Consider the following 25,084-nt stretch of genomic DNA (forward strand, 5'->3'; position numbering starts at 1 on the left):
ATCTAGTTCACCTTCTTAAAAGGTCGGTAGATGTTTGGTAAAATATGTTTGCTATATAGTTCACCTTGTTAAAGGGTCGGAAGGTGTTTGGTAGGAGATTTTCGCGCTAGTTCACCTTTCTAAAGGGTGTCCTCATATTTGGTAGAAGATGTTTGGTATCTAGTTCACCTTCTTAAATGTCCTGCAGATGTTTGGTAGAAGATCTTTGGGGTCTGGTTCTGGTTCTTCGAGTGTCTGCAGGTGTTTCGTAGGACATGTTCTGTATCTAGCTCAGCTTCTTAAAGGGCCTGTAGGTGTTCGATAGAATATGTTCAGTAACTAGTTCACCTTCTTAAAGGGTCTGCTGGTGCTGGGAGGAGGACAGGTGGTATCTAGCTCAACGTTCCTCATGCTCCTCGTGCTGTATCTGGAGCAGGACGTCATTTTGGTTGCCTCAGCGGATTTCAGTGCTGCTTTTGTGCTGACCTAAATAGTCCTCAGTGGTCTCCATTGCACAGTGTCGATTTATTTTTACATACCATACACTCCATCTCTTTTTCTCACACACACACACACCATCTCTATCTGTTATACACATACTTGAAAATTGCCACAGACATTCTCTGTTCCTCAATTTCTCACACAGATACACACACTCCCTGCAGTTTTATGCATATATGCACTATAGCTATTTATTACCCACAAACACACACACACACACACACTCACATATCCCATGATTCTCTCTTTCATGCACACACACTCTCAGCCTCTCTCACATACACTCGGTCCCCCTCCTCCAGGCTTTCCTAGCCAACCGAGCACAGTGCCTCCGAGTCCCATCTCCCAGCAGCCCAATCACCACACCCCCCGCATCGCTATTCCCTCCCGCCGCACCCGGCCCTACAAAAGCACTTAAAGCTCACACTGCACCTCATTTTCCATCAATGGCGGGAGAGCAAGGGCCGCTTCTGAGCTCCGAGGAGCCTTTTGGAGAGGTGAAGTGTGTGTGTCTATCTATATGTTCTTGTTTAATATCTGTGGTTTTGGTTTTCTGTTTCAGCCCTTGCAGTTTTTAGTGTGTGTGTGTGTGTTTGTTTGCATGTCTCTTTTTTGGCTGGAGGGTGGGGTGGGTTGGGGGTGGAGTCAGGAGAAGATTGGCAGAAGAGGTGTGGCTTTGTGCCTCCCTTTCCATACCTGACCTGAGTCTCTCTTGTCTTCAAAAGGCGGGATTTCCCGCTTCAGATTTGAACAAATCCTCATGGATTTTACACTTGTGCTGGCAACCCCACCCACTGCCACTGACCTGCGCATCCTGCCTTCTCTCTTGCAGTCCATCATGGAGCAGTTCAACCCGTGCCTGCGGAACTTTGTCGCCATGGGAAAGACGTATGAGAAGGCGCTCTCGAGTAAGTACAGGCCGGCTATAGGTGCATTCTCTGGGACCTGAGAAAGCGAAATAATCATCTGAAATTATTGCCTGTCCTATCAAAGAGGCAGCCAGCTTCCTCATGCGGTGCTTCGTTCTGATGTAATTACAGGGTGTGACTTTTATATGTCTAATAATAACATGTCAGTAGATGTTATTCTATAATGTATATAATGATATGAATACTGCAGTTGTATATGTGTTATGTTATTACCGTCGTTTAAGAAAAGACTGAGCCTGTATTCCTGGCTGTCTTTTGAACCTTTGGAGCTTTTCGGGCTTGTTGAGTATTGTATGGGGATACTGGCTTCCTCTGGCAGGGTTTGAAACCCTGCCGAGAAAAAAATGTAACTTCTCCCCCCCCCCCAACTTCATCCATATTCCTCCAATCATCCCCCAGACATCCCATTATACCATCTGCATGTCGGACTGTTGCCCGGTCGCAGCCTTGCGCCGATTTTCATGTTGGGAGAGGGGACCATGAAGAGGATCTGGGAATGTACCAAATCAGGGCTTGATTGGTAGGGGAATGTAAGAGATGGGCGGGACAGTATGAAAGAGGGTGGAGTCCCCATTGGGGTGAATATGGAGAGTTGCTACATTCTTACTGAAATCACATCCTGAATTTCATGCGGTGTTCCAAGTGAGTCAAGAAACTCACGAAAATCGGAATCCAAAAAGTAATGTTTGTAATATACTGTTCTCATCCTCTCGCGTGAGTCCATGTCCTCCTTTCGCGGCCCATCAGTCATGTGACAAGCAGCCAGTCAATAAGGGAGTGGCGGGAGAATGGCTGGACACGGATTCTGTGGCTACCTTGCACTAATGGTGATTATTTTCAGTACAGCAGGAGTTCGATAAAATGGGGGTTTCTGGGAGGTGCATAGTTATCCTGCCTAGGAGATTGAGGTCTTCTGTAAACCCATGGTAATGAGGTAGAGTGTCGGTGTGGAGATTCCAAGTGTGGGCTAATTAATATTTCAGCACCTACTTTCTGTGTCCGACTGCATGCTAGGAAGAAAGCGGGACAGAGTTGGTCCCCTGAGGAAATCAAGCAGTTACTGTGTAGTCACAGTCTATTTTTAGCCTAAACCATCTTAAGAAGTGAGAGCAAGGCTGTCTGTAATTCAGTTATACAGTAAAGGTGTATAATACTGTTTGAACCGTCCGTGGAAGAAACCGACGTTAAAAGACTCTGAAGTGCCAGTTGCTAAAAATCCCATCCTCTGCTAACTGGGGGGGGGGGGGGGGGAGACTCAAGCTTAAGGTTTTGTCTGCACTGCCTCTTATGATCTAACACTGGTAGATCTGTTAGATGTAAAATCCTCTTTTTACTGCTGTGCAGATGAGGAGCCTGTGGGTTGTTGTATGGGCTCATATGGCTTCAGTGAATCTCTAGTATTCAGCTGTACAGAGTGGTGGCATGGAATGGAAGGGCTCAGACCAAGTGGGACAAAAAGGGGGTCAGAGAGAAGCGGTTAACGTCACTGTGCGCAAATGTATCTGCTAAAGAATGAGGGCAGGTAGCTGCATGCTACCCCTGTTTTTCTCATACTTCTGCTAAATCGGTCATTAGTTGAGTACGCTAGCAGATGTGATCTTCACCAAAGACCTCGAGAGTCACCGCTGTCATCGACCCCTGTACCACAAGGGGGTCACATTGCCAAGTGGCGTTGATGGTTCATGCTGCTGTGCTCACCTGTGTCGCTTTGCGCATCCATGCCTGGTCCCCGGCTTCAAGCAGGTGAAGCCCAATTTCTAGGCAAAGAATGTTCAAGTGGCATGTCCTAATGTAGCCTCAAACATACATTAATTTAACAGACACTTTTATCCAAAGCGGCAAACATCTGAGAAAGAAGGGTCAGCCAGTTTCTGGAGAAAATAGTGTTTAAGAGCCTTGCTCAAGAGCCCAACACTGAACTTCTGCCAACCATGAGATTTGAACCCGCATTTTCTGATCAGCAGCACAACCAATGAGCTAGACACCAGTTAAATCTGCCTCAAGCCTGAAAAGAGAAACAGTGTCCACCCACAGGATGTGAAACCTAGCAATGTGCTTCCCTTGAAAGATCCTTACACTTTTTGCTCAACACCAGGGGGTATTTTGATATGTTTCTACAGAAGCTGTTGAAGTTAAAGACTCTGCGCTCACAGGTAAAACCCAAACCTGCATCCACCAGCTGCTCACAAACAGCAGTTCCCATGTATGGTTCTCATCATCGTATTGCAGTGAGAACATTTTTGGTAAGGTGCAGTAGGGGAGTGGTCTGAATTCTGGGCTGCAGAACTGGGCTCTACCTTCAGGAGCTAGGATGGAAGATCTGTGGTTCTGTGGAGCTGGCTATTTTGGTCTGTTTCAGCAGAGTTTATGTGAAAGGGTACTTGTGTAAACTATCAACAACCTTTCATTAGCACACTGCTAAAGGAAACCCACACTTGTATTGGAAAGGCTTCAAAGACTTTTCATCAGATCTCCATAACGATTGCCAAGGATTGTGTAAAGGTGTTCTCAGGACTTTACAGCCAGGTGAGGATTTGATCCAATTCAGTGTATGAACAGCTGTACTTAGTGCAGGCCCCACCCACCACCACCTCTACCCAATCGCCTTGTAGCATTCTCTTGCTACAAGCAACTAATGCTTGTCTGTGGGTGACTAGTTGTGTGGAAGCGTGGATTCAGATTAGTCACTAACTTGCTACCTGCTTTAGCTGTTCCCAACAGGGAGACAAAGCAGGTGTTGGTTCTCTACACCTCCATTAGTAATGCCAGTTTCGTTATGTGTCTTGCTCTGAATGCAACCAGCAAACCAACCAGCTTTAGGCAAATTCATTTTCCAAAGTGATGTAGTCATAACAGTTGAAATCAAGCACTAATCCAGGGAGTGTCTGTAACTGCTTTCGTTTGGTAGGTCGACTTACTGCCTCGTTCATTCACTTTGGTGGATGTGATTTATGGGGCATTAGGTGATTTGATGTAGGTCAGTTAAATCTCGATTAGTGTGAGTGAAGCTGTGGCATGGCAGTTGGGATTCATGCTTATTATTAATATTATTATTATTATTATTATTATTATTATTATTATTATTATTATACGTATTTAAGTTGTGGGTGGCCCTGGGGGGCCATTCAGAATCTGGTGTTTATTCAGTAGTTCCTGTCCGATTTAGCCAAACACAGCTACCCATTTTGAGGACAGCCATTTCTATAAGAAGATCTGGAGAGCGTGCAGGCCCCCCAGGACATCCGCACTCTTGTTGTCAGTGGCACTCTGTAGCCCAATTAAGCACCACTTCGGAGCCCTCCACACGCTCTCATGGACGGCGCCTCCCTTCTGACAGCAAATGCTTCCGTGTTTCCAGGTGTCACATTTGCAGCCAAGGGCTACTTCGACGCTCTGGTGAGGATGGGCGAGCTGGCCAGCGAGAGTCACGGCTCTAAGGATCTTGGTGAGTTGCAGGTCCGGTTGCAGTGCCACTCTTCTCCCTCCCCAGCCACTCCCCCCTTGCAACCCCCTGCGCCCCAACACCGCCCCCCTTTTAATGGGTTATGGATAGAGGCCTGGGTGGGGGAAGGGGATAGTGGCAGCTTCCTGTACCCAAATCCCACATGCTCACGCGTACATGTTAGCTTCCTACCTGGTCATGTATGTGAGTAAAAAACCCAGCAGGTTCAGGAAGCACATGTAAAGGGTACCGCTCTGACATCCCAGAAGGCAGGAAGGGCCCCATAGCTCTCTAAAATGCTTCCAGGGTCCATTTGTAGCATCCATTTGTACACCTATCGTAGCAGTTCTCTAGCAATGTGTTCATTCTCATTCCCATACTAAGCCGTTTGACAGGTTCATTAGATACTGCTTAGCAGCTTTTAGTACTTGCTTATTAGAGTGGGTGCATTCTCTCTTCTGTGTATTCTAATCTGGAAGGATCCATTGACTGGAATTTTTGATAACTCTTTTAGTGTCTTTAGAACCTCCTGGAACTAGGGAGGTTCTCTAGGCCTTTTTTGGAACAGATATGCATGCTTGAAGGGCATGTCTGAAGTTTTCAGTTTTTTTTCTCTCATGGTGGTGGGGCTGGGTGGGCGTTAGGAGGATTGTTGCTACATTGGGCCAAAGTCTGACGTTACCAGTGGAGTTCTTTCCCCAGCAGAGAGCAATGTCTCTATGACCCAGAAACAGAGCTGAATTGAAATTGGCCTCTGAATCAGACTTGTGAAGTTTTCTTGGAGAGTGTGGAAGAGATAAAAGAGGTTGTGGTGCTTTGTATTCAGGAAAGGAGCTCCTGCTCCCCATTTTCCTTGATGCCTGTCTCTCGGTCACCATCATAAATGGGGTCTCAATTGACGTAGTCCATCATCATACCCCCATGGCTATGGTCTGAATGGAGATACTGGTCAGTCTACATGGAGCTCTGTCCAGGCCATGGTGAGCTTCAGGGCAGCTGGTCTCTGGCCTTGTGCCTGTGGTGGGCTCTCAAAAAACCAAGGAAAACAAGACCAAACCTGGCATCGCCACATCATGGCAGCTTGTCTCAAGGGTCCCCTCTCAGTCGGTCATCCGTCTGTCAATGTGTGTGTGTATCTGTGTGTCTATGTATTTGTGTGTATGTGTGTGTGTGTGTGTCTTGTTTTCCCACAATTGATGCCAGGGGTGTTAGCCATCCATACGCAAGCTTCTTGCATGAATTAAAAACGTTAAATGAATAATTATATTTACTTAGCAGACGCTTTCATATAAAGCGACGTACGTTTCAGAGAGCTGGGTCAGACAGGCCCTGGAGCAGATGGGGGTTGAGGGCCCTGCTCAAGGGCCCAGCGGTAATATCCCTCTGCCAGCTCTGGTCACCAAACCTGCTGAGCCACATATATACGCAAATTAAATGAGGTATAAGTTCCTGTGTGTCATAGCTTTCACTTTCTTACACAGTCCTCACAGGCACAGTGTGTTTTTACACTGACTGTGGGTAAACTCCTGGCTTGCTGTCAGCCCCTGGTGATATCCGTGTGTGTCTGCTATCTGTGCCGTGTTGAGCAGCCCACATCACCCCTCCCCAGCCGCCTGCATTCCCTCCCCCCTCCCCCCCCGTGTCGCAGTCCTTCGTTTTCCAGGTGACCGAGCAGCCTGGAGATCCTTGCTTTCGCTAGCTTGACTTCCTGCAGCCCAAACCCTGGAATGACTCATTTTATTCGCTTTGGCCGACAGGCAACCAGCTGGAACCTCTGCTGTTGTTCATTTTTTTATTTATGCATATGCTATTTGAATCTGTCCCCATCTTGCCTCCATTTTGCTTGGAGATGTTTTTGTTAAGGAACTGAAAACGTTTTAGTGTCCAAAAGGCTGCACTCCACGCCTTCTGAGTGTTTGTTTTTTTTTTGTGTATCCCTGTGCGTCTGTGTCTGTTTGATTTCCTGGTTCCTAGTTCCAGGTCTTGCAAAGGACTGGAAGAATCATGTTTGCATTTACCAGCTCTTCTTTTCAGCTGACGTGGGGACAGATTAAGAAGCAGCCTGTGTCAGGTTCCGATCCTACAACATGTTGGACTCCAGTCTTACATGTCAGGTTCAGACCCAAAGGGAGTAATGTTCCAATTCTGCAGCCTGTCAGGTTTAACACCACGACGCGCGATGTTCTAATTCTGTGACGTATCAAATTCCAGTTCTACTATGATTAAGTTTCTAGTCCTACAACTTGTAAGGTTCTAATCCTATAATGTATCAGGTTCCAGTCCTCCTGCTCATAAGGATCTGCTACAACAACAACATCCTTTTCCATCCCTTGAGACTTAGGAGCCTGGAGGAATGGTGGTCAACCAAACCAAGGGCAAAGGCTGCAGTGGCAGTCTTTTTTGGCACGAGCCGCCCAGTGATTGGTGGAACCCAGGGGGTTAGTCAGCAATGTTGTAAAATCTGGTTGGCTTTGGAATGGGGTCTGACCATACTGGTCAGGTGGCAGCAAAAAGACCAGAGGGCTGAGCAGAATGTTCCAAAAAAAAGTCCTTAATGAATGATTTTGCTGACAAGCTCCTGGTTTAAATGCCCCATAAGCTGACTCCCTCTGTCGTTCTGTGGCACAGAGTCAAATTAGTACACAATGTAATCATTTAAGCCCAGGAATACAGTCAAACCAAACAAAAATTATTTGCACAAACGTGCAGGAAGTGTTTGCGACTTGGACGGTTGGAGTCCCGTGATACGTGCAGGGGACATGTTCTTTCCTGATTTTCTGGTCCAGGCTAAGGCTGTTTTCATTCTAATGACATGTTCATAGTGCATGCACACTTCCTGTAGACCAATATCATGCAGAATAAATACAAGACAACAAGATGTGATATGCAGCAGCCAATAATAAATTGCAATAAATGCAGAACTGGGGAATAATGTGTCAGTCAAACTGTAGCAGGATTTGGTGCAGAATCCAGCCTCCCCAGGATGCTTTTATAGATTTGGTGTTCAGTTGAATTCTGGGATCCTGCAGGTGGTCTCTGAATCTAGTGGTCCCAAGTGTCAATACACACACACGCACACAAACACACACACACGCAAGTTTGCAATTATATCTTTGTGGGGACTCTCCATTCATCTCTATGAGGAAAACTCTAATCCCACCAATGACAACCTTAACCCCTACCCAGCCCTAACCTTAACCATTAGTAACCAAACAAAATACAAGAGTTTTGGCACTTTTACTTTTTTCAGTGCATTCACAGATCTTTGTGGGGACTTGAAAAATGGTCCCACAACGTCAAAATAACAGGCTTTTATTACATTGTGGGGAACATGTGGTTCCTACAGTGTAATAAAAACATAATCCACACACACTGCAGCTTCAGTGTTGGGTAACTGAGCAGGCTTAGACCACGACTGATGTGCATTCTTGTGGTTAATTTAGCATGTAATTTTTGCAGTCAACAGATTCAGAAATGTCCTATTACCAGATGTAAATGAGTTTTCAGGAAAATTAATTCCCTGCCTCATGATTAAACTCATCTTTAGCATATTGGGAATATTGCGGTTTCTATGATCTGATTTTACACAGACGAGGAATCCCACAGGATCATTCACCTTGGAGATGGACTCCCCCTGTTGTCCTAGACCTCCTGTCTATATGGGTATCCCCTGTGGTACACCCAGGCTTCCTGTGATAGACTCCAGATTCATCACCACCTTGCTCTGGATAATAGTTACAGAAGATGAGTGGATGAAAGATGATGAGATTGTTTTTCTGACCTTAAAAATGATTCATGATTATTGATTATTCAGTAACAGGTTTTACACAGCACAGAGAAAGGGATGAACAGCAGAGGGTCCACAGTCAGCTTTCATTTCTCTACTGTGTTAAAGAATCAACACAGCAGAGATCTGACACTGTACTACATCATGTACCCATATATTACGGTTACATGGCACTTTGCCTGCTACCTGTAGCGCCACTCTCGTGTACCAAAACCTATTTTAGGGATCATTTTCAGTCTTCACCCCTTTTATAAAATTTTTAAAGATAAATAAAACATTTTAAGGACCTGTAATAACACAGTTTTCTTCTGACTCAGAGAAACTGCAGTATTTCTAGTTCTTAGGAGTTGGGGGGGGGGGGGTGGGGGGTGGGCTTTTGAATGAAAGCTACAATAATAGACTTGTTAGTTTTCCATTTTTTTCAAAATAGTACATGCATACTGCACAAGCCTTTTCAAATTTGACCTCTATATTTATTATTGATATGGAGATTTGTGAGTAAAATCGGTTTATCGTCAAATCTGTTTAGATTTGAACATCAAACTTTTCCCTTTCATAATATTTTAGTAAAAATAGCCCCACATTCTGTTGCCAAAGGTGTGCTGTATATAATCTGTCACACGGCCGGCATGGGGGCAGACAGGCTCCGTCACCGGAGTTCCTCCCGTGTTCCTCCAGTGGACAGAGACATCCGCGGTGCGTGACGTCTTCCGGAGCAATGGGCACCTGCCGTTCTTCACTCTCTCTCTGTCTGACTCGAAACGAGTGTGTGACGCAGGCACACTGCCTACGTGCGGAAGCACTCCGCGGACGCGGACGTGGGAAGGGCGTCGTGGAGACAGCGCCAGGAGCCGCTCAGGCTGCTCGCAAGACTGCATGCCTTCTCCACACATCACATCCCACTGTAAAGTCACACGTGAACGCAATGTAGCACTCTCGGTAAGAACAAGCAAGTCACACCGCGCATGGAACAGGACAGCGTCTAGTGACTGAAGTGAAATTGTTCTGAAGAATTCAGCGCTGACTCTGCGTACCCACCCTGTCTCCACGAGACCCCTCTGCTGTCGTTTGGACGTGGGCGGCCCAGAGATTTGCGTGGGGGGTGGTTGAAAATAGATCAATGGATGCCTTCGTGGGAGGGATTCCGGCGAGAGAAAGATAGCGAGAGAGCTCGCCGGGGGAGGAAAGTCCATGGCAGCGGAGTACAACGAGCACCAGCAGAAATAGTATTTTCAGGCGTCCACGTGCAACCTCTTCCGTCAACTCACACTCGAAACGTGTTGCAGGGTCCCTCTCTGACGCAGTCAGCCAAACAGTGGTGGGAGGCTACGGAAGGGGCATAGGGAGACAGGGCTGTGTGTGCGCGCGCATGTGTGTGTGTGTGCATGCATGCGTGTGTGTTTGTGTATGTATGTTATATTACATTGTGGCGGTCAAATGTCCTCTGCAATGTAACAAAAACCTGTTATTTTGATGTTGTGGTGATCATTTTTCAGGTCCCCACAAAGATCGGTGAATGCAATCAAAAACGAAACTCTCCAAAAGTCTCATATTCTGTTTGGTTACTTATGGTTAAGGTTATGGCTGGGTGGGGGTTAAGATCGTCATGTTGGGATTAGAGTTTCCCCCAAAGAAATGAATAGATGGTCCCCACAAAGATATAATTACAAACCTGTGTATGTGTGTCTGTTTTGTGGTGTGAGTTTCATCTGTATGGGTCTACTTACAAGTCTTGTTAACTTTACAGAGGACAAACAGAAACATGTACATCAGCGGTTGCCAACTTCCGTCTTAGAAAAGGTGTAGGATCTGTGCGACATTTGTTGTTTGATCATTAAGCAGAGAACACCGAGATGTCCCATGAGAACAGACCATTTGTGTGCCCATGCGTGTTTCTCTGTGTAGCTATGCTGCTTTCAGTAACCAGCATGGATCTACTCCTTGGCCCCAGTGTCACAGCACAAAGGCATCAGCAGGAGGGGTGAGATTGCCAGTGAACTGCACTGAAGACACTTCCTGGGCTGTGAAATGTTAAGGTGACTGTGTACTTCACACGAGGTCTGGGCAAAACTAAATCAAACATATGCGACAACAATGTTGCATGCTAAAAACAAATCTTTTCAATTTAGAAAACCCACATTAAGAGCACAAATAAGCTTATTGCGGCGCGTGTGTGAGTCATTTTAATAAAGGAGATGACAGCTCTTTTAAAATGGAAGTTGCTCTCTTTATTAACGGCCACTATTGGGTTACCGCTAGCAGTGGCACCAACAGGGAAGCCAACAGTTTTAACGACGCTCTCAATTACATGCTAATGAAACGTGCATTTCACGGTGAACATTAAAAGGTTATAACACTTATTATTAACAGAAGTACATGAATACATGTTAATTTATAATATCTAAAGTGTGGTGCAGTGCAAAGCAAGCCATAATTGCGTAATTAGTTCTGCTGGCCAGTACAGCGGCGTCACGTTTGTCAGCCAATCGTGGATTAGTGGGTGGGATCAGAGCACACAAAAAAGTTCACCTCGGGGACTCCGCATGGGCAGTGCGCCAAAACAGTGATCACCATGGCGATTATACATCATGCGGCGTATTGCCAAAACAGCGTAATTTACTTTGATTTCAGACAGGTTTAGTGATTGTCCCAGTCTAATCTCCCTAAACTCATTTTGGTCTTCCTCACATTTTTTTTCAGCGTGCGTGCATTTGTCTTTGTCTGAATCATGGTTTCACTGTGCTGTCCTCACGTAGGATTGGGAATTAACTTCACTGCGTAACAACGCTTCTTTTTGGAAAGCTGAACATCTGAGAAAGGTCACACTGAGCCTCATGGGGGAAACAATTTGAGACCAAAAAAAAAAGCCTTTTCAAATTAACTTTCCAATTGCTGCTCTAATTAGCTGCTCCTTCTTCCATGTTTGGCGTGATACTTCTCTCTCTTCCTCCCTCAGGGCGATACGTTTTACCATCGACTCTCCTCATTAAAACGTAAAAAGTTAAATGGTGAAATTGGGGGGTTCTGGAAGCAATTAGCCTTAATATAATGAATTTTGGGTAAGGACAGCTGTCCTCAGTAATGTTTATGTGTGTCCAGGTTACACATCGTTGGCTGCATCCTGCCCTCCAATGAATGCATCCACTGGGGTACTATCCTGTAAGAAAGACAGACAGAAAAGCCAAAACATGAAATAGTGCCACCTTTAAGCTTTTGTTGATCATTTTCCCCCTGAATTTCTCCTCTGACAATGACTAGGCCACTTTTCAGTGGGTGGGGGGCAAATACAACCTTTCCCTCTCTATAATTTGCTTTTAAAAATAACATAAAAAAGGGCAGGAAAAACATATGGTGTGTAGTTCTCTTCTTGCAGTGATGGCTTATTCATAGTGCAGAGATGTGAAGTTAATTGCAGAAGAAGACTGGATGTTCTCCACGGCTGATTGGACTGAGTGTCTGTGTGTGTGAGGGCACGTGGGTGCGTGTGTGAAGGTGTGTGCGTTATCCCACTGAAACGCTGCTCTCTCACCCCCAACACCTGGCCCTGTTCTAAAGAGAACACAAATTTTCTAGCCCTCTCTCCTGTCTCCTGACACCTGTCCCATCTACCTGGCCACAGTGCATGCTGGGAAATGGATGTGAAGTATAATGTGTGGGCGAGTCTGGCCTCTCTTCATCTTTCAGGGAATCCTCTCTGGTATGTGTCATCTGGCTTCCCGAATCTTACGCACCCTCCAACACATAAATTATCCCCCACACCCCATCCAAGCTTAGCCGTTTCTTTGGTGACCCATAATCCTGAGACATCTTAAGAACTTCTTAGCGAAATCCCGCATGACCAGTTTAGGGCTGCCCACAGGAAGCCTGGAGGAGGTGAAGGTCACCTGTCACGAAGGCAGCCTCTTTCACTGCGCTGTATTTACAGCAGTTTGAGGCATGGCGTCATCCTCTGACCCTTCTGTAAACAAGTCATTGGGTTCTTTCTGGTCCCTCTGTGGTTTCTGCACAGACTGAAGGGCGCTGAGGTCATGCTCCTAAGCTCTCGCCCATGTTTGCTTTGGCTTTTTGTGTCACATGACATTGTCGCTGATATCGCAGTGGGCGTACCCTGCCTTCTAATCCCATCCAAAAGCTCTCATTCTGCTTCTAATACCACTCTGCCGGGAAGCCCCCCGCCGAAGAAACACAAAATAACACCCCCCCCCTCATGAAAACCATGTGCTGTAGTTAAGGCTCTTAACAGCATAGGCTAGATCTCATTAACAGGTAATTAGCCTGTCTCATCAGTCATCTCAAAAAGGAGTCTATTGCTCTCTCCCTCTCTCTCCCTCTCCCTCCCCCCCCCTCGCCCCCGTATGTCTTTCAGTCAGTTTTACCAGGAGGGTAGTAGAGACGACCAATGCATTCAGGATAGTGAACCTGAAATTCAAAATAGTAGCTAGGTGTTGGAGGTCAGAAGATGAAGGTCTTCTGAAGATGTCAGCACACAAAAAAAAACATCCACAGCACACAACCATTCATTCCCCCCTTCAAGCTCAAGCTCAGTCTAGTCCCATGTGCCGGCTGCCAGTAGATGTAAGGGACTGCTGCATAGTTGGTTTGCTCTGTGCCCCCGTCCCAGTAGGAGGCAACGTCTCGCACACATTTCCTTTTCCCATTATCAGCTCCAACAGCCGGGGGATGTTAAAAATTTGCTTCGAGCTCCATGTGGCTGCCGCCTCCCCCCCATCTCGGAGAACACACATATGGACTTGTAAGTCATTTCAAACCGGAGCGTCTGCCACGTAAATGAAGGAGAAAGTGGAATTAGACTATTTGGAGCAGCAGGAGTATCCCACAATGTCTTTCGTTGGCCTCAAGCAGATGTTGGTGAAGAGGCACTCGTTTTGTCATTTTAAGTGGTTCATGGTGACCAAGCAATGTTGTCAGGGGATCTCAAAGGTTCAAACGGGTCTCATCTGATCGACACTTGTGGTGACTCATCGGACAGTGTTGGATAGTTGTTTCTGCTCTGCCTTGCCTTGGGTTTGTCATACTGGATCGGCGTCTTGTTCAAACATCAGTTAGCCTAAGAAAGACACAACATGCTAACCAGCACCTTAGATTTAGCGCTATAAGCCACATCATTCCGAAACGGTCACCCTGTGCCAAATAGTCTGACAAAAAACAGAATATAGGGGCTGTCCTGTATCCTCTACCAAACTGGTTCCCCACACGATTTCTTTGGCTGACCTTGATTATATTACAATAGCAATGATAGCGACATGGAAACCTGCCTATTTACTAATGTAAACTTGTCTGCATTCATTTGCCTGCTATCGCCCACACAGGACAAAGAAAGGCCAAGGTTAGGGAAGGTGTGACAGGCTGGAATAGCCAGCCGTGTGAAAGAAGGAGGGAGGAAGAATGAAAATCGCACAGAGCAAGTTAACAGCAGCCCAGTGAAACCAACCCCCCAGATTCCCTTCATAGCTTGTCGTTGTTGAGAGTATCAGTCATCTGAGGAACCTGGGCACAGACACGCAGAGTTAGCTAGAACCAGGCTTCTGGGGGCTTACATTGGGCTGCCATTTTAGATAAGGGATCCAAAACACTCTATAAGCAGGGACCTTGTGGGAACCTTGCTGATCCAGTGGATTGCCATTGACAGGGAGGGGCTCCAGGAACGCAGTATTGTTATGATGGAAAACCTATTAGTAGGAGACATATAAATCAGCCAGACTGTTAATGAATACCACTGTACATATCATAGGATCCCTGGAGCCTCATTAAAACAAATTTTCTTGTCTTAACTTTATCTGGGACACAATCTGAGGGGACAATAAGCTTGTCCATTTGATGGATTGGCATGTAGAGGGCAGGCAGTGCTGGGCTTTAGGATCTAAGCTGTCAGAATCAGTTCTGGGTCCTGGTTATGGGTGAGCATTGGAGGACACCGTCTGAGAGAAAGGGAGGCTGAGAGTGAGGGAGTGGAGGGCGATCATCTCCACTCCCTGGGCCTGCCTACTCTAAGGTTAAGGTCAAGCCACTCACACACAGCATGGTTGACCATGGGGTCACTATTTCCATGGACACTTTCTGTGCCTTGTGGATCAGGGCTAAGTGAATATTACATCATTTTCTGTGTAGCTGAGTCATTTATTTGTTCTTTTATCAGTTTTTTTCAGTGGGTGGCTGGTCGCTGTGAGGTGACCTGTAGCCGTGAATTCATGCAGCGGGCGGTGAGGATTCGGGGGGGTTACTGCTGCTTATGTTCAGTCTCCCGCATGCATGTAATTTAAAATGCCTCACACCATCATGGGCGACATAGGTGTGGGCGGGTGGGCAGGACCGCTAAAGGCGAGGTGGCCAGAACCTGCAGGGCAGCCACGCTCAATGCCTTTGTCCCCTATCCCGGCGTGACCTTGTGACCTTGGGAGGAAAGCGAGCTGCCCTATCATTTTACTGTTTGCTGGGGTGGGTGGGAAATGTGGAGGCGGAAGCCGGAACGGGGCGGGCTCTGGGCTGGTGGGTGTGTACGTCTCTGTGTCTGTTGTTATGTGTATTTACATGTGCATATTGTTGGGGGGGTGTCTGCACCAGCACCAGAGGAAATACAGTGCAGAAGGTCTCAGGCGTCACCATTGGGGGGCAGCTGGGGGGGTCAACATAATTGTAATGTCTATAAAACAGTTCAGGCAGCCCCCCCAGCCCCGCAAGGTGACCCCACAATGAGTTTACCAAACTATCCACTGGTGTTTAGTGAAACTAAGCTGCAGGTTTCCTTGGTGCTGGAAGGCACAGCGAGCCGTAAGTTTCCCCCAACAGATGGTCCCCGGAAAGCGGAGAGTGTTTCGTGGTTAAAGTCTAAAGCGTTTGCGGCTAACGATGTTAAACTCAGATAAGCCCCCATCTGTGTGTAACAGTTTGCATTACATGCTGTTCTGATGAATTCAGGTCCGGTCGAACCCCATCAGTAAGGACCCGGGACTGTGCCATTCCATGTCTGTGCCAGGCCTCTGCACCCCACCTCCCAATGAAAGACCTCCCCACCTTCGTCACACCCCCACGACATTGTCAGTTTCACTCTTGTAAGTACAGACATGCCCAGCCAAATTTTTTACATTCAGCACTCAGGACAACTATTATACTATTATATTACTAATTATATTTCAACACAGATGCCACATACAAACATTATCCATTCATACACCTGGATTTCGTAGTGGAGGACCTCAGAGGAAGCACCTTACAACAGGAAGGATCCTCTGGGGCATACAAAGGCATGTTTCGGGGTCCAGGTTCATCAGCTTAACCACTGCACCACCTGCTGCCCACTGCGTGTATGTCACCTTGAATCTTGGCCCCTATTTTCTGAACCGCTTTGTCACTCCTGGTTAGCTGCATCCTCCTCTCCAAACTCATGTCCTCGTTTCAAATACCCAACATGCTAAACAACAGCTCTTTACAAAGGGTCATCACAGTCAAAAACTCTTGTATAACATCCAGCCTAACATTTTTGGGGAACCTCCCTCGGGGCCGGACAGGCCTCCTGTGGGTGCTTTATGGACGCCTCTCCCGGGTCCTTCACTGAAGTGGTTCAGTCGCGTGGAGGAGTCTGCCTCGTGTCTCATTGCTCTTGGGTAGCTCTTCTCTCCCTGTCTCTCCAGGTCGTTTTTTTTACTTCCGTTCTTTGCTCAATCTAGATCTTTTTGTTCCTTTTTTTCACAATGCATTGCATTATCAGAAGAGGCAGCATGTAGGTATCGTAAACCAATGCGCACATTCCTGCCTGCATGACTCACCATTTTTCTTTCATTCGCTTTCTTCAGACTTCTTTCTTTCTCTTCAGTTGATTTCCTTTTACTGTGTTAAGTATCCCTCATAATAATAAAAAGGGATAATCCATTAAAAGTTTCAAAATCCTTTTCTTTTTTTGCTCCGATAATCGACAATTATAATGCAAGCTTGGATAGTTTTATGATTTTTCCCAGTTAACTAATTAGTGATTTTTTTCGTTTCACTCGGTTTGTCTGTTTTATTCCATATCGTTGTTGTGATTTTCATTCCCCCCCCCCCCCCCCAGTGTTGTCTGTTCTACTCTTTTGTGACTTGACCTGTGTTCCATCCTGCCCACCTTCCTCCTCTCCCCCCTCCTCCTCCTCGCTTATAGACGCCTGTCTTTTGTGTTTGTGCGGCTGCATGGTTGTCCTGCACGTTGGTGATCCTACTGAATCAGTGTTTGGGGGGGGAGAGATTTGTGCTTCTATCTCTCTCTTCCTCTCTCTCCACCTCTCTCCCTATGCCCTCCTTTGTTTATCCTTGCCCCCGTCTTCTGTCTCCACAGGGGATGTGCTCTTTCAGATGGCCGAGGTTCACAGGCAGATCCAGGTGCAGTTGGAAGAGATGGTATGTACCTCTGCACCCCATCCCTCAATCTTCCTCCATTCCAAGATGCCTTTTCTCTAGACCAGACCGTGCACACGTCCCGCTCTATCAAAGATCCTTCCTCCATCACATAGTGTCTCTTGTCCAATCACATCTGAGCAGGAAAAGGAAGTCTACATTCTGGACTAATCAGAACTGGGCACTTCCCAAGGAAGTTTCCACCCTTTCATCTTATTTGACACTCGTGTGCCCTTTAGTCAAGAGTGACAACATGAACACACAGGAGCATTAAATACAGCTTGACCTGTAAGTACTTCATTCTGCCCCTTGCATGAGTCCCCCAAAAGGATGCAGCTGTACCAGCTGCTCACGGCTGGCCTTTCTGTTCAAACCATCACAATGGAGGTTGATGTCTTTTTACTCAGCTTGTGTTTTTTTCTCCTAGAATGATTTTCCCATCCTGTATAAAATTTATCAGGATTGTGTATGGTCAAGATGTTGACCTTGAAGGTCCATTTCCCAGTGTCTCAAAGAAAAAAAATATATTTGCTACAGACACAGCCCTGCTCTCAAAGCTTGGAAGGTGTCACTACCGTGAGATGTTTGTCTCCTCTGTGGGACATGCTAGTCTTCGGGGCCTCAGTGCATTGAGACTCGAGGCCCCTAACATCTTTGTGCTAAACATCATTAGGTGAAAAGAGAATGATCAAAATAATGAAAAGTGCTGGGAAGAATTGAGTTGGGATGTTAAACCTTCTGCATGTTTAGCAAATATGAATCATTTAGTTGATGTTTTTGTTATTTGATCCTTAGCGGGCACTTCTGCAGTCATGCTGTCAGTCATATGAAGGCCACAGGCTCCAAACCTTAGAAAACACTTTGTAACATGCAGCTCGTTTCCTGTGACATTTCCGGCCTGTGAGTCAGGATAAACCCGGCTGGCTCTTTGTTCCGAATACAAACAGGCACACGTGAGTGTACACATCAGGATGTCGTTCCTCCCTGAGCGTGTGCTTGCCATTGTTCATTTAAAAAAAAAACTAAACAAAACAAAACACTGATTTCTTGGATGACTGGCTTGTTTTGTTTGCACTTGTCAGAAGTGACCATGGCCCCCTGCCAGACCTCTAGCTTTCTAGCCAAAAATAGGAGCTCTGGTGCAGTGAAAACAAACAATCGAGCAGCAAGAAGGCAGTGGATGGCTGCGTCAGCGCAGGCCTGCGCCACATGGGTGTACTCTGGAGGGTGGGCGGGGGCCTGGCCATGCGTGTGCCTGCGCCACACGGGTGTACTCTGGAGGGTGGGCAGGGGGCCTGGCCATATTTGTGCCTGTTAACCCCCAATGCTACCCCCTGTCTTCCAGTTGAAGTCGTTCCACAATGAGCTGCTAACAGAACTGGAGAAGAAAGTTGAGCTGGACGCCCGCTATCTCAACGTGAGTACGACCCCCCCCCCCCCCCCCCGAAGACCCTTGGGTTGCTACATGCCCCCACCCCACATAATGCCTCAGCTGCCCTTTTTCCATTGGATGACAGTTTCTGTTTCACCATATTTCAATGTGGTGCTTGTCGCATAGCAGGAAAGGTAACAGCTTTTGGCTCTTCCTGAACTGCCCCCCACTCGGGGGCGGACGGCCTGTCCCGAGTCCCCAGTGCTCTGTCTATGTCCTAGATATGTACCAAACCACCTGACCTACTTATATCGGGCATGGCAGCAGGGCCACTCTTGGAAGCTCCGCCCACATGGTTACACATCCAATGGCATCTACCAGTTATACATTTGCTGCTGGGCCTTATGGAAAGCAATAAAGAAATTGTGTTTTTATGATCTCTTCCCACCTAGTAAGTAAGCTACAACTGGACAGCTTTGATCACTATTAAAATATGACATTTGATCATTATTAAAATATGCATTTCTGGGTTAAAGGACATTCGAGGCTCAGACTATGCCAAGAGTGTTGTAGCTCAATTGTCCTGGTCACTTTTACCTTTGATGAAGGTAACCATTGAGGGTGCACACTCTCGGGATTCTCGCAGGCTGAGAAGGACAGGAAAGAGAAAACAAGACAAACACATTAATCTCCTCTGATGTTGCTCAAAGTTGTCTCCCGCCAGCTGGCGAGCGTCGTGATTTGCGTAGGTGAGCATGAGAAAACACACGCCAAGCAGTCGGTGTCTGTCAGGCTGGCAGCACAGCCTCCGGGGCCCCCCTTCAGTCAGGGGAGGGTCATGTGACCAGGCAGTGCCAGACAACCAGGACCCACCCTCATTATATTTGTCCATACTGATATATCCGTATCTCTTGAAAAGTCCAGCTACGAGAAAGACACATGCTCAGAAAGCAGAGCTTTGAGTTCTCCTTTACCCACAGTGGGGTGTTTCGCTGTTGTAATTCAGGTTGAGTACCTTCTCCAAAGGGGACAACAGCAGCTGCAGCCACCCCCCACCCCCCCTCCGGGAGATAAATTTGCAATCTGGGCCGGTGTTCATAAAGTAGTACAGAATAGGAAACTGGTCCTGAGTGGCTGTTCTCTCAGAGAGTGACGTAAGCGAGGCCCTAGTTTCTCCACTTAAGGAGGAAGGCGACTTAAAGTTCCCATATCCGTCACACGTCCTCCTAACCCTGACCTGTGTTTGGGAGAGCGCGCAGAAAGACCCTTTCCACAAGGGACTTCTTATTCACTTTATTTATAGCTGAAGGAATGCAGACTTATTGCGATTAAGTGTATAGAGCAGAGATGGATCACAGTCATAATGACCTGAAATGGCAGATTATAAAGTACATTTCTTATATGATTTGGCAGAAATAACACTTTGAATTTGCTAACACACTTGTGGAGGTTGGCCCAGGGAAATCAAGTTCCTCAGATAATTAACATTGCATGTATGTTGTGGATTTGATAAGAACTATTTCTCTGAAAATTGACTGACATGCTCTTGAGGGGGCAGCGTGAGGCTCTCTGTTCCTGTGATCGGAAGGTTGCCGACAGAATAGTCACATGTCGGTAAGGCCCTTAACCCAGAGCTCCATGGGTGCCTGCAGGTGGCTGCGTGTCTCTGTCAAGCTCTCTCGCCTCGCTGTCTCTCACCTGAATGTGTGTCATGGAGAGCCAGATGGGGTAGCAGAAAGAGAACTTCCCCATGGGGATCAATGAAGTGTTATTATTTATTATCATTGTATTTTTGCCAAAAATCATGTTTCTCTGTTCAAATAATTTCCCACTTGGTGTCATACAGTTTTGCAGAAAATGGAAAATGGAAAAATAAATATTATAAAATGAAGCTGACAGGAATCAGCCTTCCCTGTGCTTAGGGTAATGAGGAGCTGTAAGACAGTCTGCCAGCCCCCCCTCCCCCCCCAATAGCCCCCCATTTTCCCGAATTGGATTTTAGTTCCCCTCCCAGGGGTAATTCTGAGCTTCTTTTAAAAATATTGGCCCTGGTCTGAAACCTGTTACCTTGACCACCACTTGTTTCCTCCTTACTTTGCCAACAAGGCTTTAAGTGACTTTATTTCCTTCAGCTAAAATGACAGTTATTACTTTGTTTTGTTCCTTCCCATATCTGCTTCACTCCACAGGTTTAAACCTGCAAACCTCCAGTCCCTTAATTGCTGTGCCATCTACTGTCAGATGAATGCAGCACATCTCCATATGTAGGGTATTTATAGATCAAGGCCCTCGTGTCGTGCATACTGCTGTCTGATTGGGCGGTGGCTGTGCAGAGAGTCCTACTTTCTGCTGTGAGAGTCCGAGGGCCTGTTTCTACGTCAATCTAATTTCCCACACGGGTTCAGAACCGACCCGCTAAAACAAACTCTAAGGAAATAGTGTATTATTTTCTCTCCATTTCTTTCTTACACTGAGAGTAAGGAGTAATTCAACTGAATTTAAATCAGCTCAAATTATGAGGACCTGTCTAGCCCAAAGTGGGCTGGTATTCCGATAGGGCCGAACGATTTGGGGAAAATATCTAATCCTGATATTTCTGACAGATATTGTGAGATTGTGAGATTTGATTTGTGATATTTTTTAAAAGTCAAGCTTCATTATTTTCAGTATTTAGTGTGTAATATATTTACAACATATGATGCAGCATTACATGAGATACCAACAAAATATTAACTGGTCTATATTGTAATGCAAGGACGAGAACGTAAAGATATGAATTGCTTCCTAAGTGTATATATTACTTTTTTAAATTAGCAGAGAACAATCAAACATAAATCAGCAATCAAACATAAATCATGTTAAAATAATACTAATAATAATGATAAAATTCTGGTACGAAAAAGAAACAATGGGATTCTGCAGCTACTCAGACCATGACATAGGTAAGCAACTTGTAGCTCAGTAGCTCTAATAAATAAACGGTTGGATTATTAACAAGTTTCAAAGCTGCAGCTTCTGCCTTGAACTTCCAGCTGGGCTGGACATATTTCGTTTCCAGACAAATTCAGGTTAGCTATTTTAGGCAAGCACTGGAATCCTGGGACTTGCAACCAAATGGTTCCCTGACATTACCCTAACTACTGTCGTAGACATTAATAATGAAAAACGACGTACAATGAAATTATGCAGAAAATCGTAATATAGTCACTTTGGCTGCCATTTTGAGATTGGGATGTGCTGAACTGGACAGAGCACTGCACCGCCAGTTGGGTGCCCCTCCCCTACTCGGTGATGTGTCCCATTCAGGAGTCATCCCCTGCCATTACCCTTTACAGGCTGCTCTGAAAAAGTATCAGATGGAGCACAGGAGCAAAGGCGAGAGCCTGGAGAAGTGCCAGGCGGAGCTGAAGAGGCTTCGGCGAAAGAGTCAGGGCAGCAAGAACCCATCCAAGTACAGCGACAAGGAGATGCAGGTGAGCTGGGCTGCATGGATTTTAGAGGGCATGGGCATGGTTGAGGCTACCTGAGACAGTAGTCTGGAGCTTCTCCTCAGCTGTAAAGAGGCTGGGGGTCGACAGCATCGTTTGCTATCCCGCTAAAGGGCGTCAGCACTCTGAAGAACCTAATGTGGGGCCAGGAGGTGCTGCTTTGGAAACTCTCAAGCTCGTCTTGTCTCCAGCTGGTTTGGAGCAGGCTTTGCTATTGGGGTCAGCCTCAGATATTACTGCTAAAGCCTCCGCTTTCTGTCCCGCGTGTAGGTGAAGGTACATGCGCTGTGCTAGAATCTGCAATGTGGGGTTATTAACGAGCACGTCAGAAGTACGAGGCGTTTGGCAGAATCAACAGCATGTTAATCAAGCCAGAAGGTGGGGGGAAGGCTGGACGTAGGAGGTGTTGTGTTGTTGGTGGGGGCGGGGGGGGGAGGGGGAGGGAGGGTATTCTCAGGTTTCCCAGTACTTTGTGTGTGAAACTATCACAAACGAACAGAGGACTGCGCTCAAATCTGACGTATTGGCTGTGCTTGGATCATGGGAAGAGTATGATGCCCCTGTGTTGGTTTGCATTATTCTTTACTGATAGGAGCTGTCATTGGTCAGTTCAGACATAATTTCTTTAGAGAGACAATATCCACAATTGGAGAATAGTTCCTTAGCAAATTCCACGAAAGCATCAATGAGACGTGTGGGACGCCCAACCGTGTTCATGCAGAAAACATAACAGTATCAGCTGACCAGCTTTATGTCTATGTGTGTCATTTTGGGATAATTGAATCTAATGCCGCACAGCGGAAGCAGACCGCCAGTCCGTGACACGGACAGCCACTCAAATCAAGCCAACACCCTCGTCGCCGGCCTCAGTGGGTGTGATTCCCAGCCTTGAACTGGTGAGACTGCTTCCGGAAATCAATGGGAGATGCATGATGAGCTCAGTAGAGTGGCATTCCAGAGGACCACTACAGACCCTGGGCAGAAGAGCTGCAATCTTGACAGCTTAGTCTGCACCAGTCTTTCTCACCGGTCCTGGCGAGTCATTCCAGTTGACCTTGTAGGAGTCTTTAGAGTATTATCCACAACTCTGTTTACGCTGTAATGATGGGAGGGGACTGTAGGAGCTCTGTTTGTGCTGTGGGGGGAGGACTGTGAATAGAAGGCAATCTTTGCTTTCTGGAAGATGTGTGTGTGTGTGTGTGTGTGTGTGTGTGTGTGGTCCAGATATACCAAATGTCCCCACAACTTGATGAATACTTGTTTTCTCTTTTTATAAAAATCTGTGACTGCAATGAAAAAACTAAAAATACAAAAAAGTGTTAGATTGGTTCCTTATGGTTATGGTTAGGGCTGGGCGGGGGTTAAGGTTGTCATAGTTAGCATTAGCATTTTTCCCATGGAATATGTGTGTGTGTGCGTGAATGCCATCTATCGAGGTCGATTCCCTAGTGTGTTTAACCCCCCGGCTCAGGTTAAATAGTTTGTTCCAGCAAGATACAGTCTGATTTTGCCTGGGATGGATCAGGATTATTAGAAGTAAGATGTCTTAACATACCACACCTGATATGAGTATTTGGTGTTATACGAACACACTTCAGGTGTCAAACACATTCAAGTCACTCAAGGTTGAGTTTAATTTTAGACTCTCAGAGGGGGTTGTGTACAATGAAAGCCAAGGGTAATTATTTATCCTGACCCAGCAAATGCACAGGAAGCGGATCCCAGCACTGAAAGTCGACACCAAGCCAGTGTTATATGTCCGTTACCGGGGTACGGACCTTCATTCTGGGGTGATGATTCATTGATAAAAGTCATTTTCTTACCATTTACAGTCCATCTGACAAGGGTATTAATATTAAACCACAGCGGAATATCAGCCAACTGAACATGGCCTTGCCAGGTTTGTTAACTGGTATTGCATGTTCATTCATTTACATTGGCAACGTAATGTGCGAATTAGCCATGCATGAGAGGGGCCTGGAGGGGGCGGTGTGTAATGTCGCAACACATCCACCTCCAGTAGTTGGAGCCTTACCTGGTAGACCATGTTTGGAAAGTGCTATCCCCATTGGCTCACATTGATTTTTATTTAAATTTTGCATTGTGTGCTTTTGAGGTAATATGAAAACTTGACAGCATAGCACAGCGCTGGGGCTTTCTGTCTTGTTTGAGTGTCACATGGCAATGAACTGAATTACCCTTTAATCTCACACTGGGCACTTTTTAAATCAGCCCCATCATCCTGTCTACTGTATCCTAATTGAGTGTTTGCTCCTGGGGACTGGAGGTGTGGGATAAACACTCTAGCTAAAGTAACATATTAATATGGCTGTTTAATGCATCAGGGTGAAGTTAGGTGACGTGGGAAATGGACATGGGTAGGTTGTGTAAACACTTGGTCCCCCCCCCCCCATTCTGCAATAGGCCACCCAAACTCCCGTATTTTGATTTGCAGTTTCTATATAAAAGAAAGTTGCGTGGAGGAGGGGTGCTGGTGACAGAGCTGCAGGGTGCTCGCAAACACTCCACACTCCATTATCGCTCCGCAATGCTGAGACTACGGGCGTGACAATGCAAACACCCCCCCCCCCAAGGGAAAACAACAGAATGCAGCAGTGGGGTGCTCATATGCATAGGATGCGCAGGCAAAATCCATCGGCATGTGCCTGTATGCCCTGTATGCTCTCCTTCTTATCTATACCCTGTATGCTCTCCTTCTTATACACTCACACACACAGACACGGAAGACATATGATGTCAAAAAAATATCACGAGGATGGGTTTGTCCCTGAAGCCTGTCGGTGATGTCACTGTGTACAGGGGTGGGTCGGGGAGTTAGAGCCGTCCATCACATTTCTGATAACCCGAGTTTACCAGTGGAACAGAACCAGAAATGTCTGGTGACATCTCTCTGACTGGAACAACAGCTTCATCACCCCCCCCCCCCCCCCCCCCAATAGCTGAAAGCGGCATACAGTCTTGAGGAATGTCCAGTCCATTCTCTACTCCGCCATGACCAAATGCATGAGCCCCTCTTGGCCACCAGTCTGTACCCCCACAATGGTATTCCAGGTCAACAGATCAGTCAAACTCTCACTGGTATCAGAAGGACAATTATAAGGAGCCTTTGTAGGACTCATAACTACCTTGTTATGAAAGCAATGTACAATCTACACCCCCACAAAAATTGAGCCCACCTTA

General features: G+C 46.4%; 1 protein-coding gene across 18 annotated transcripts in view; it reads left to right on the plus strand.

The window, feature by feature from the left end:
* Positions 1–25,084, plus strand: part of baiap2b (BAR/IMD domain containing adaptor protein 2b) — a 64,855-nt gene that overhangs the window by 20,955 nt on the left and 18,816 nt on the right. For 15 of the 18 annotated variants that reach the window (XR_007398294.1, XR_007398293.1, XR_007398292.1 and 12 more), the window contains exons 2-6: positions 1,313–1,388; positions 4,768–4,854; positions 16,965–17,026; positions 18,369–18,440; positions 21,731–21,868. Coding sequence is in view for 14 of the 18 variants with exons in the window: in XM_049015869.1 (XP_048871826.1) it covers positions 1,313–1,388; positions 4,768–4,854; positions 16,965–17,026; positions 18,369–18,440; positions 21,731–21,868 (435 nt within the window). In the remaining 4 variants the exon portion in view is untranslated. Of the gene's footprint in view, positions 1–911; positions 978–1,312; positions 1,389–4,767; positions 4,855–16,964; positions 17,027–18,368; positions 18,441–21,730; positions 21,869–25,084 lie in introns of those variants that run through there. The other 3 variants (XM_049015860.1, XM_049015868.1, XM_049015867.1) reach the window with 3 other exon arrangements.

The sequence above is a fragment of the Brienomyrus brachyistius genome, chromosome 5, assembly GCF_023856365.1.
Source record: "Brienomyrus brachyistius isolate T26 chromosome 5, BBRACH_0.4, whole genome shotgun sequence".
NCBI lineage: Eukaryota > Metazoa > Chordata > Actinopteri > Osteoglossiformes > Mormyridae > Brienomyrus > Brienomyrus brachyistius.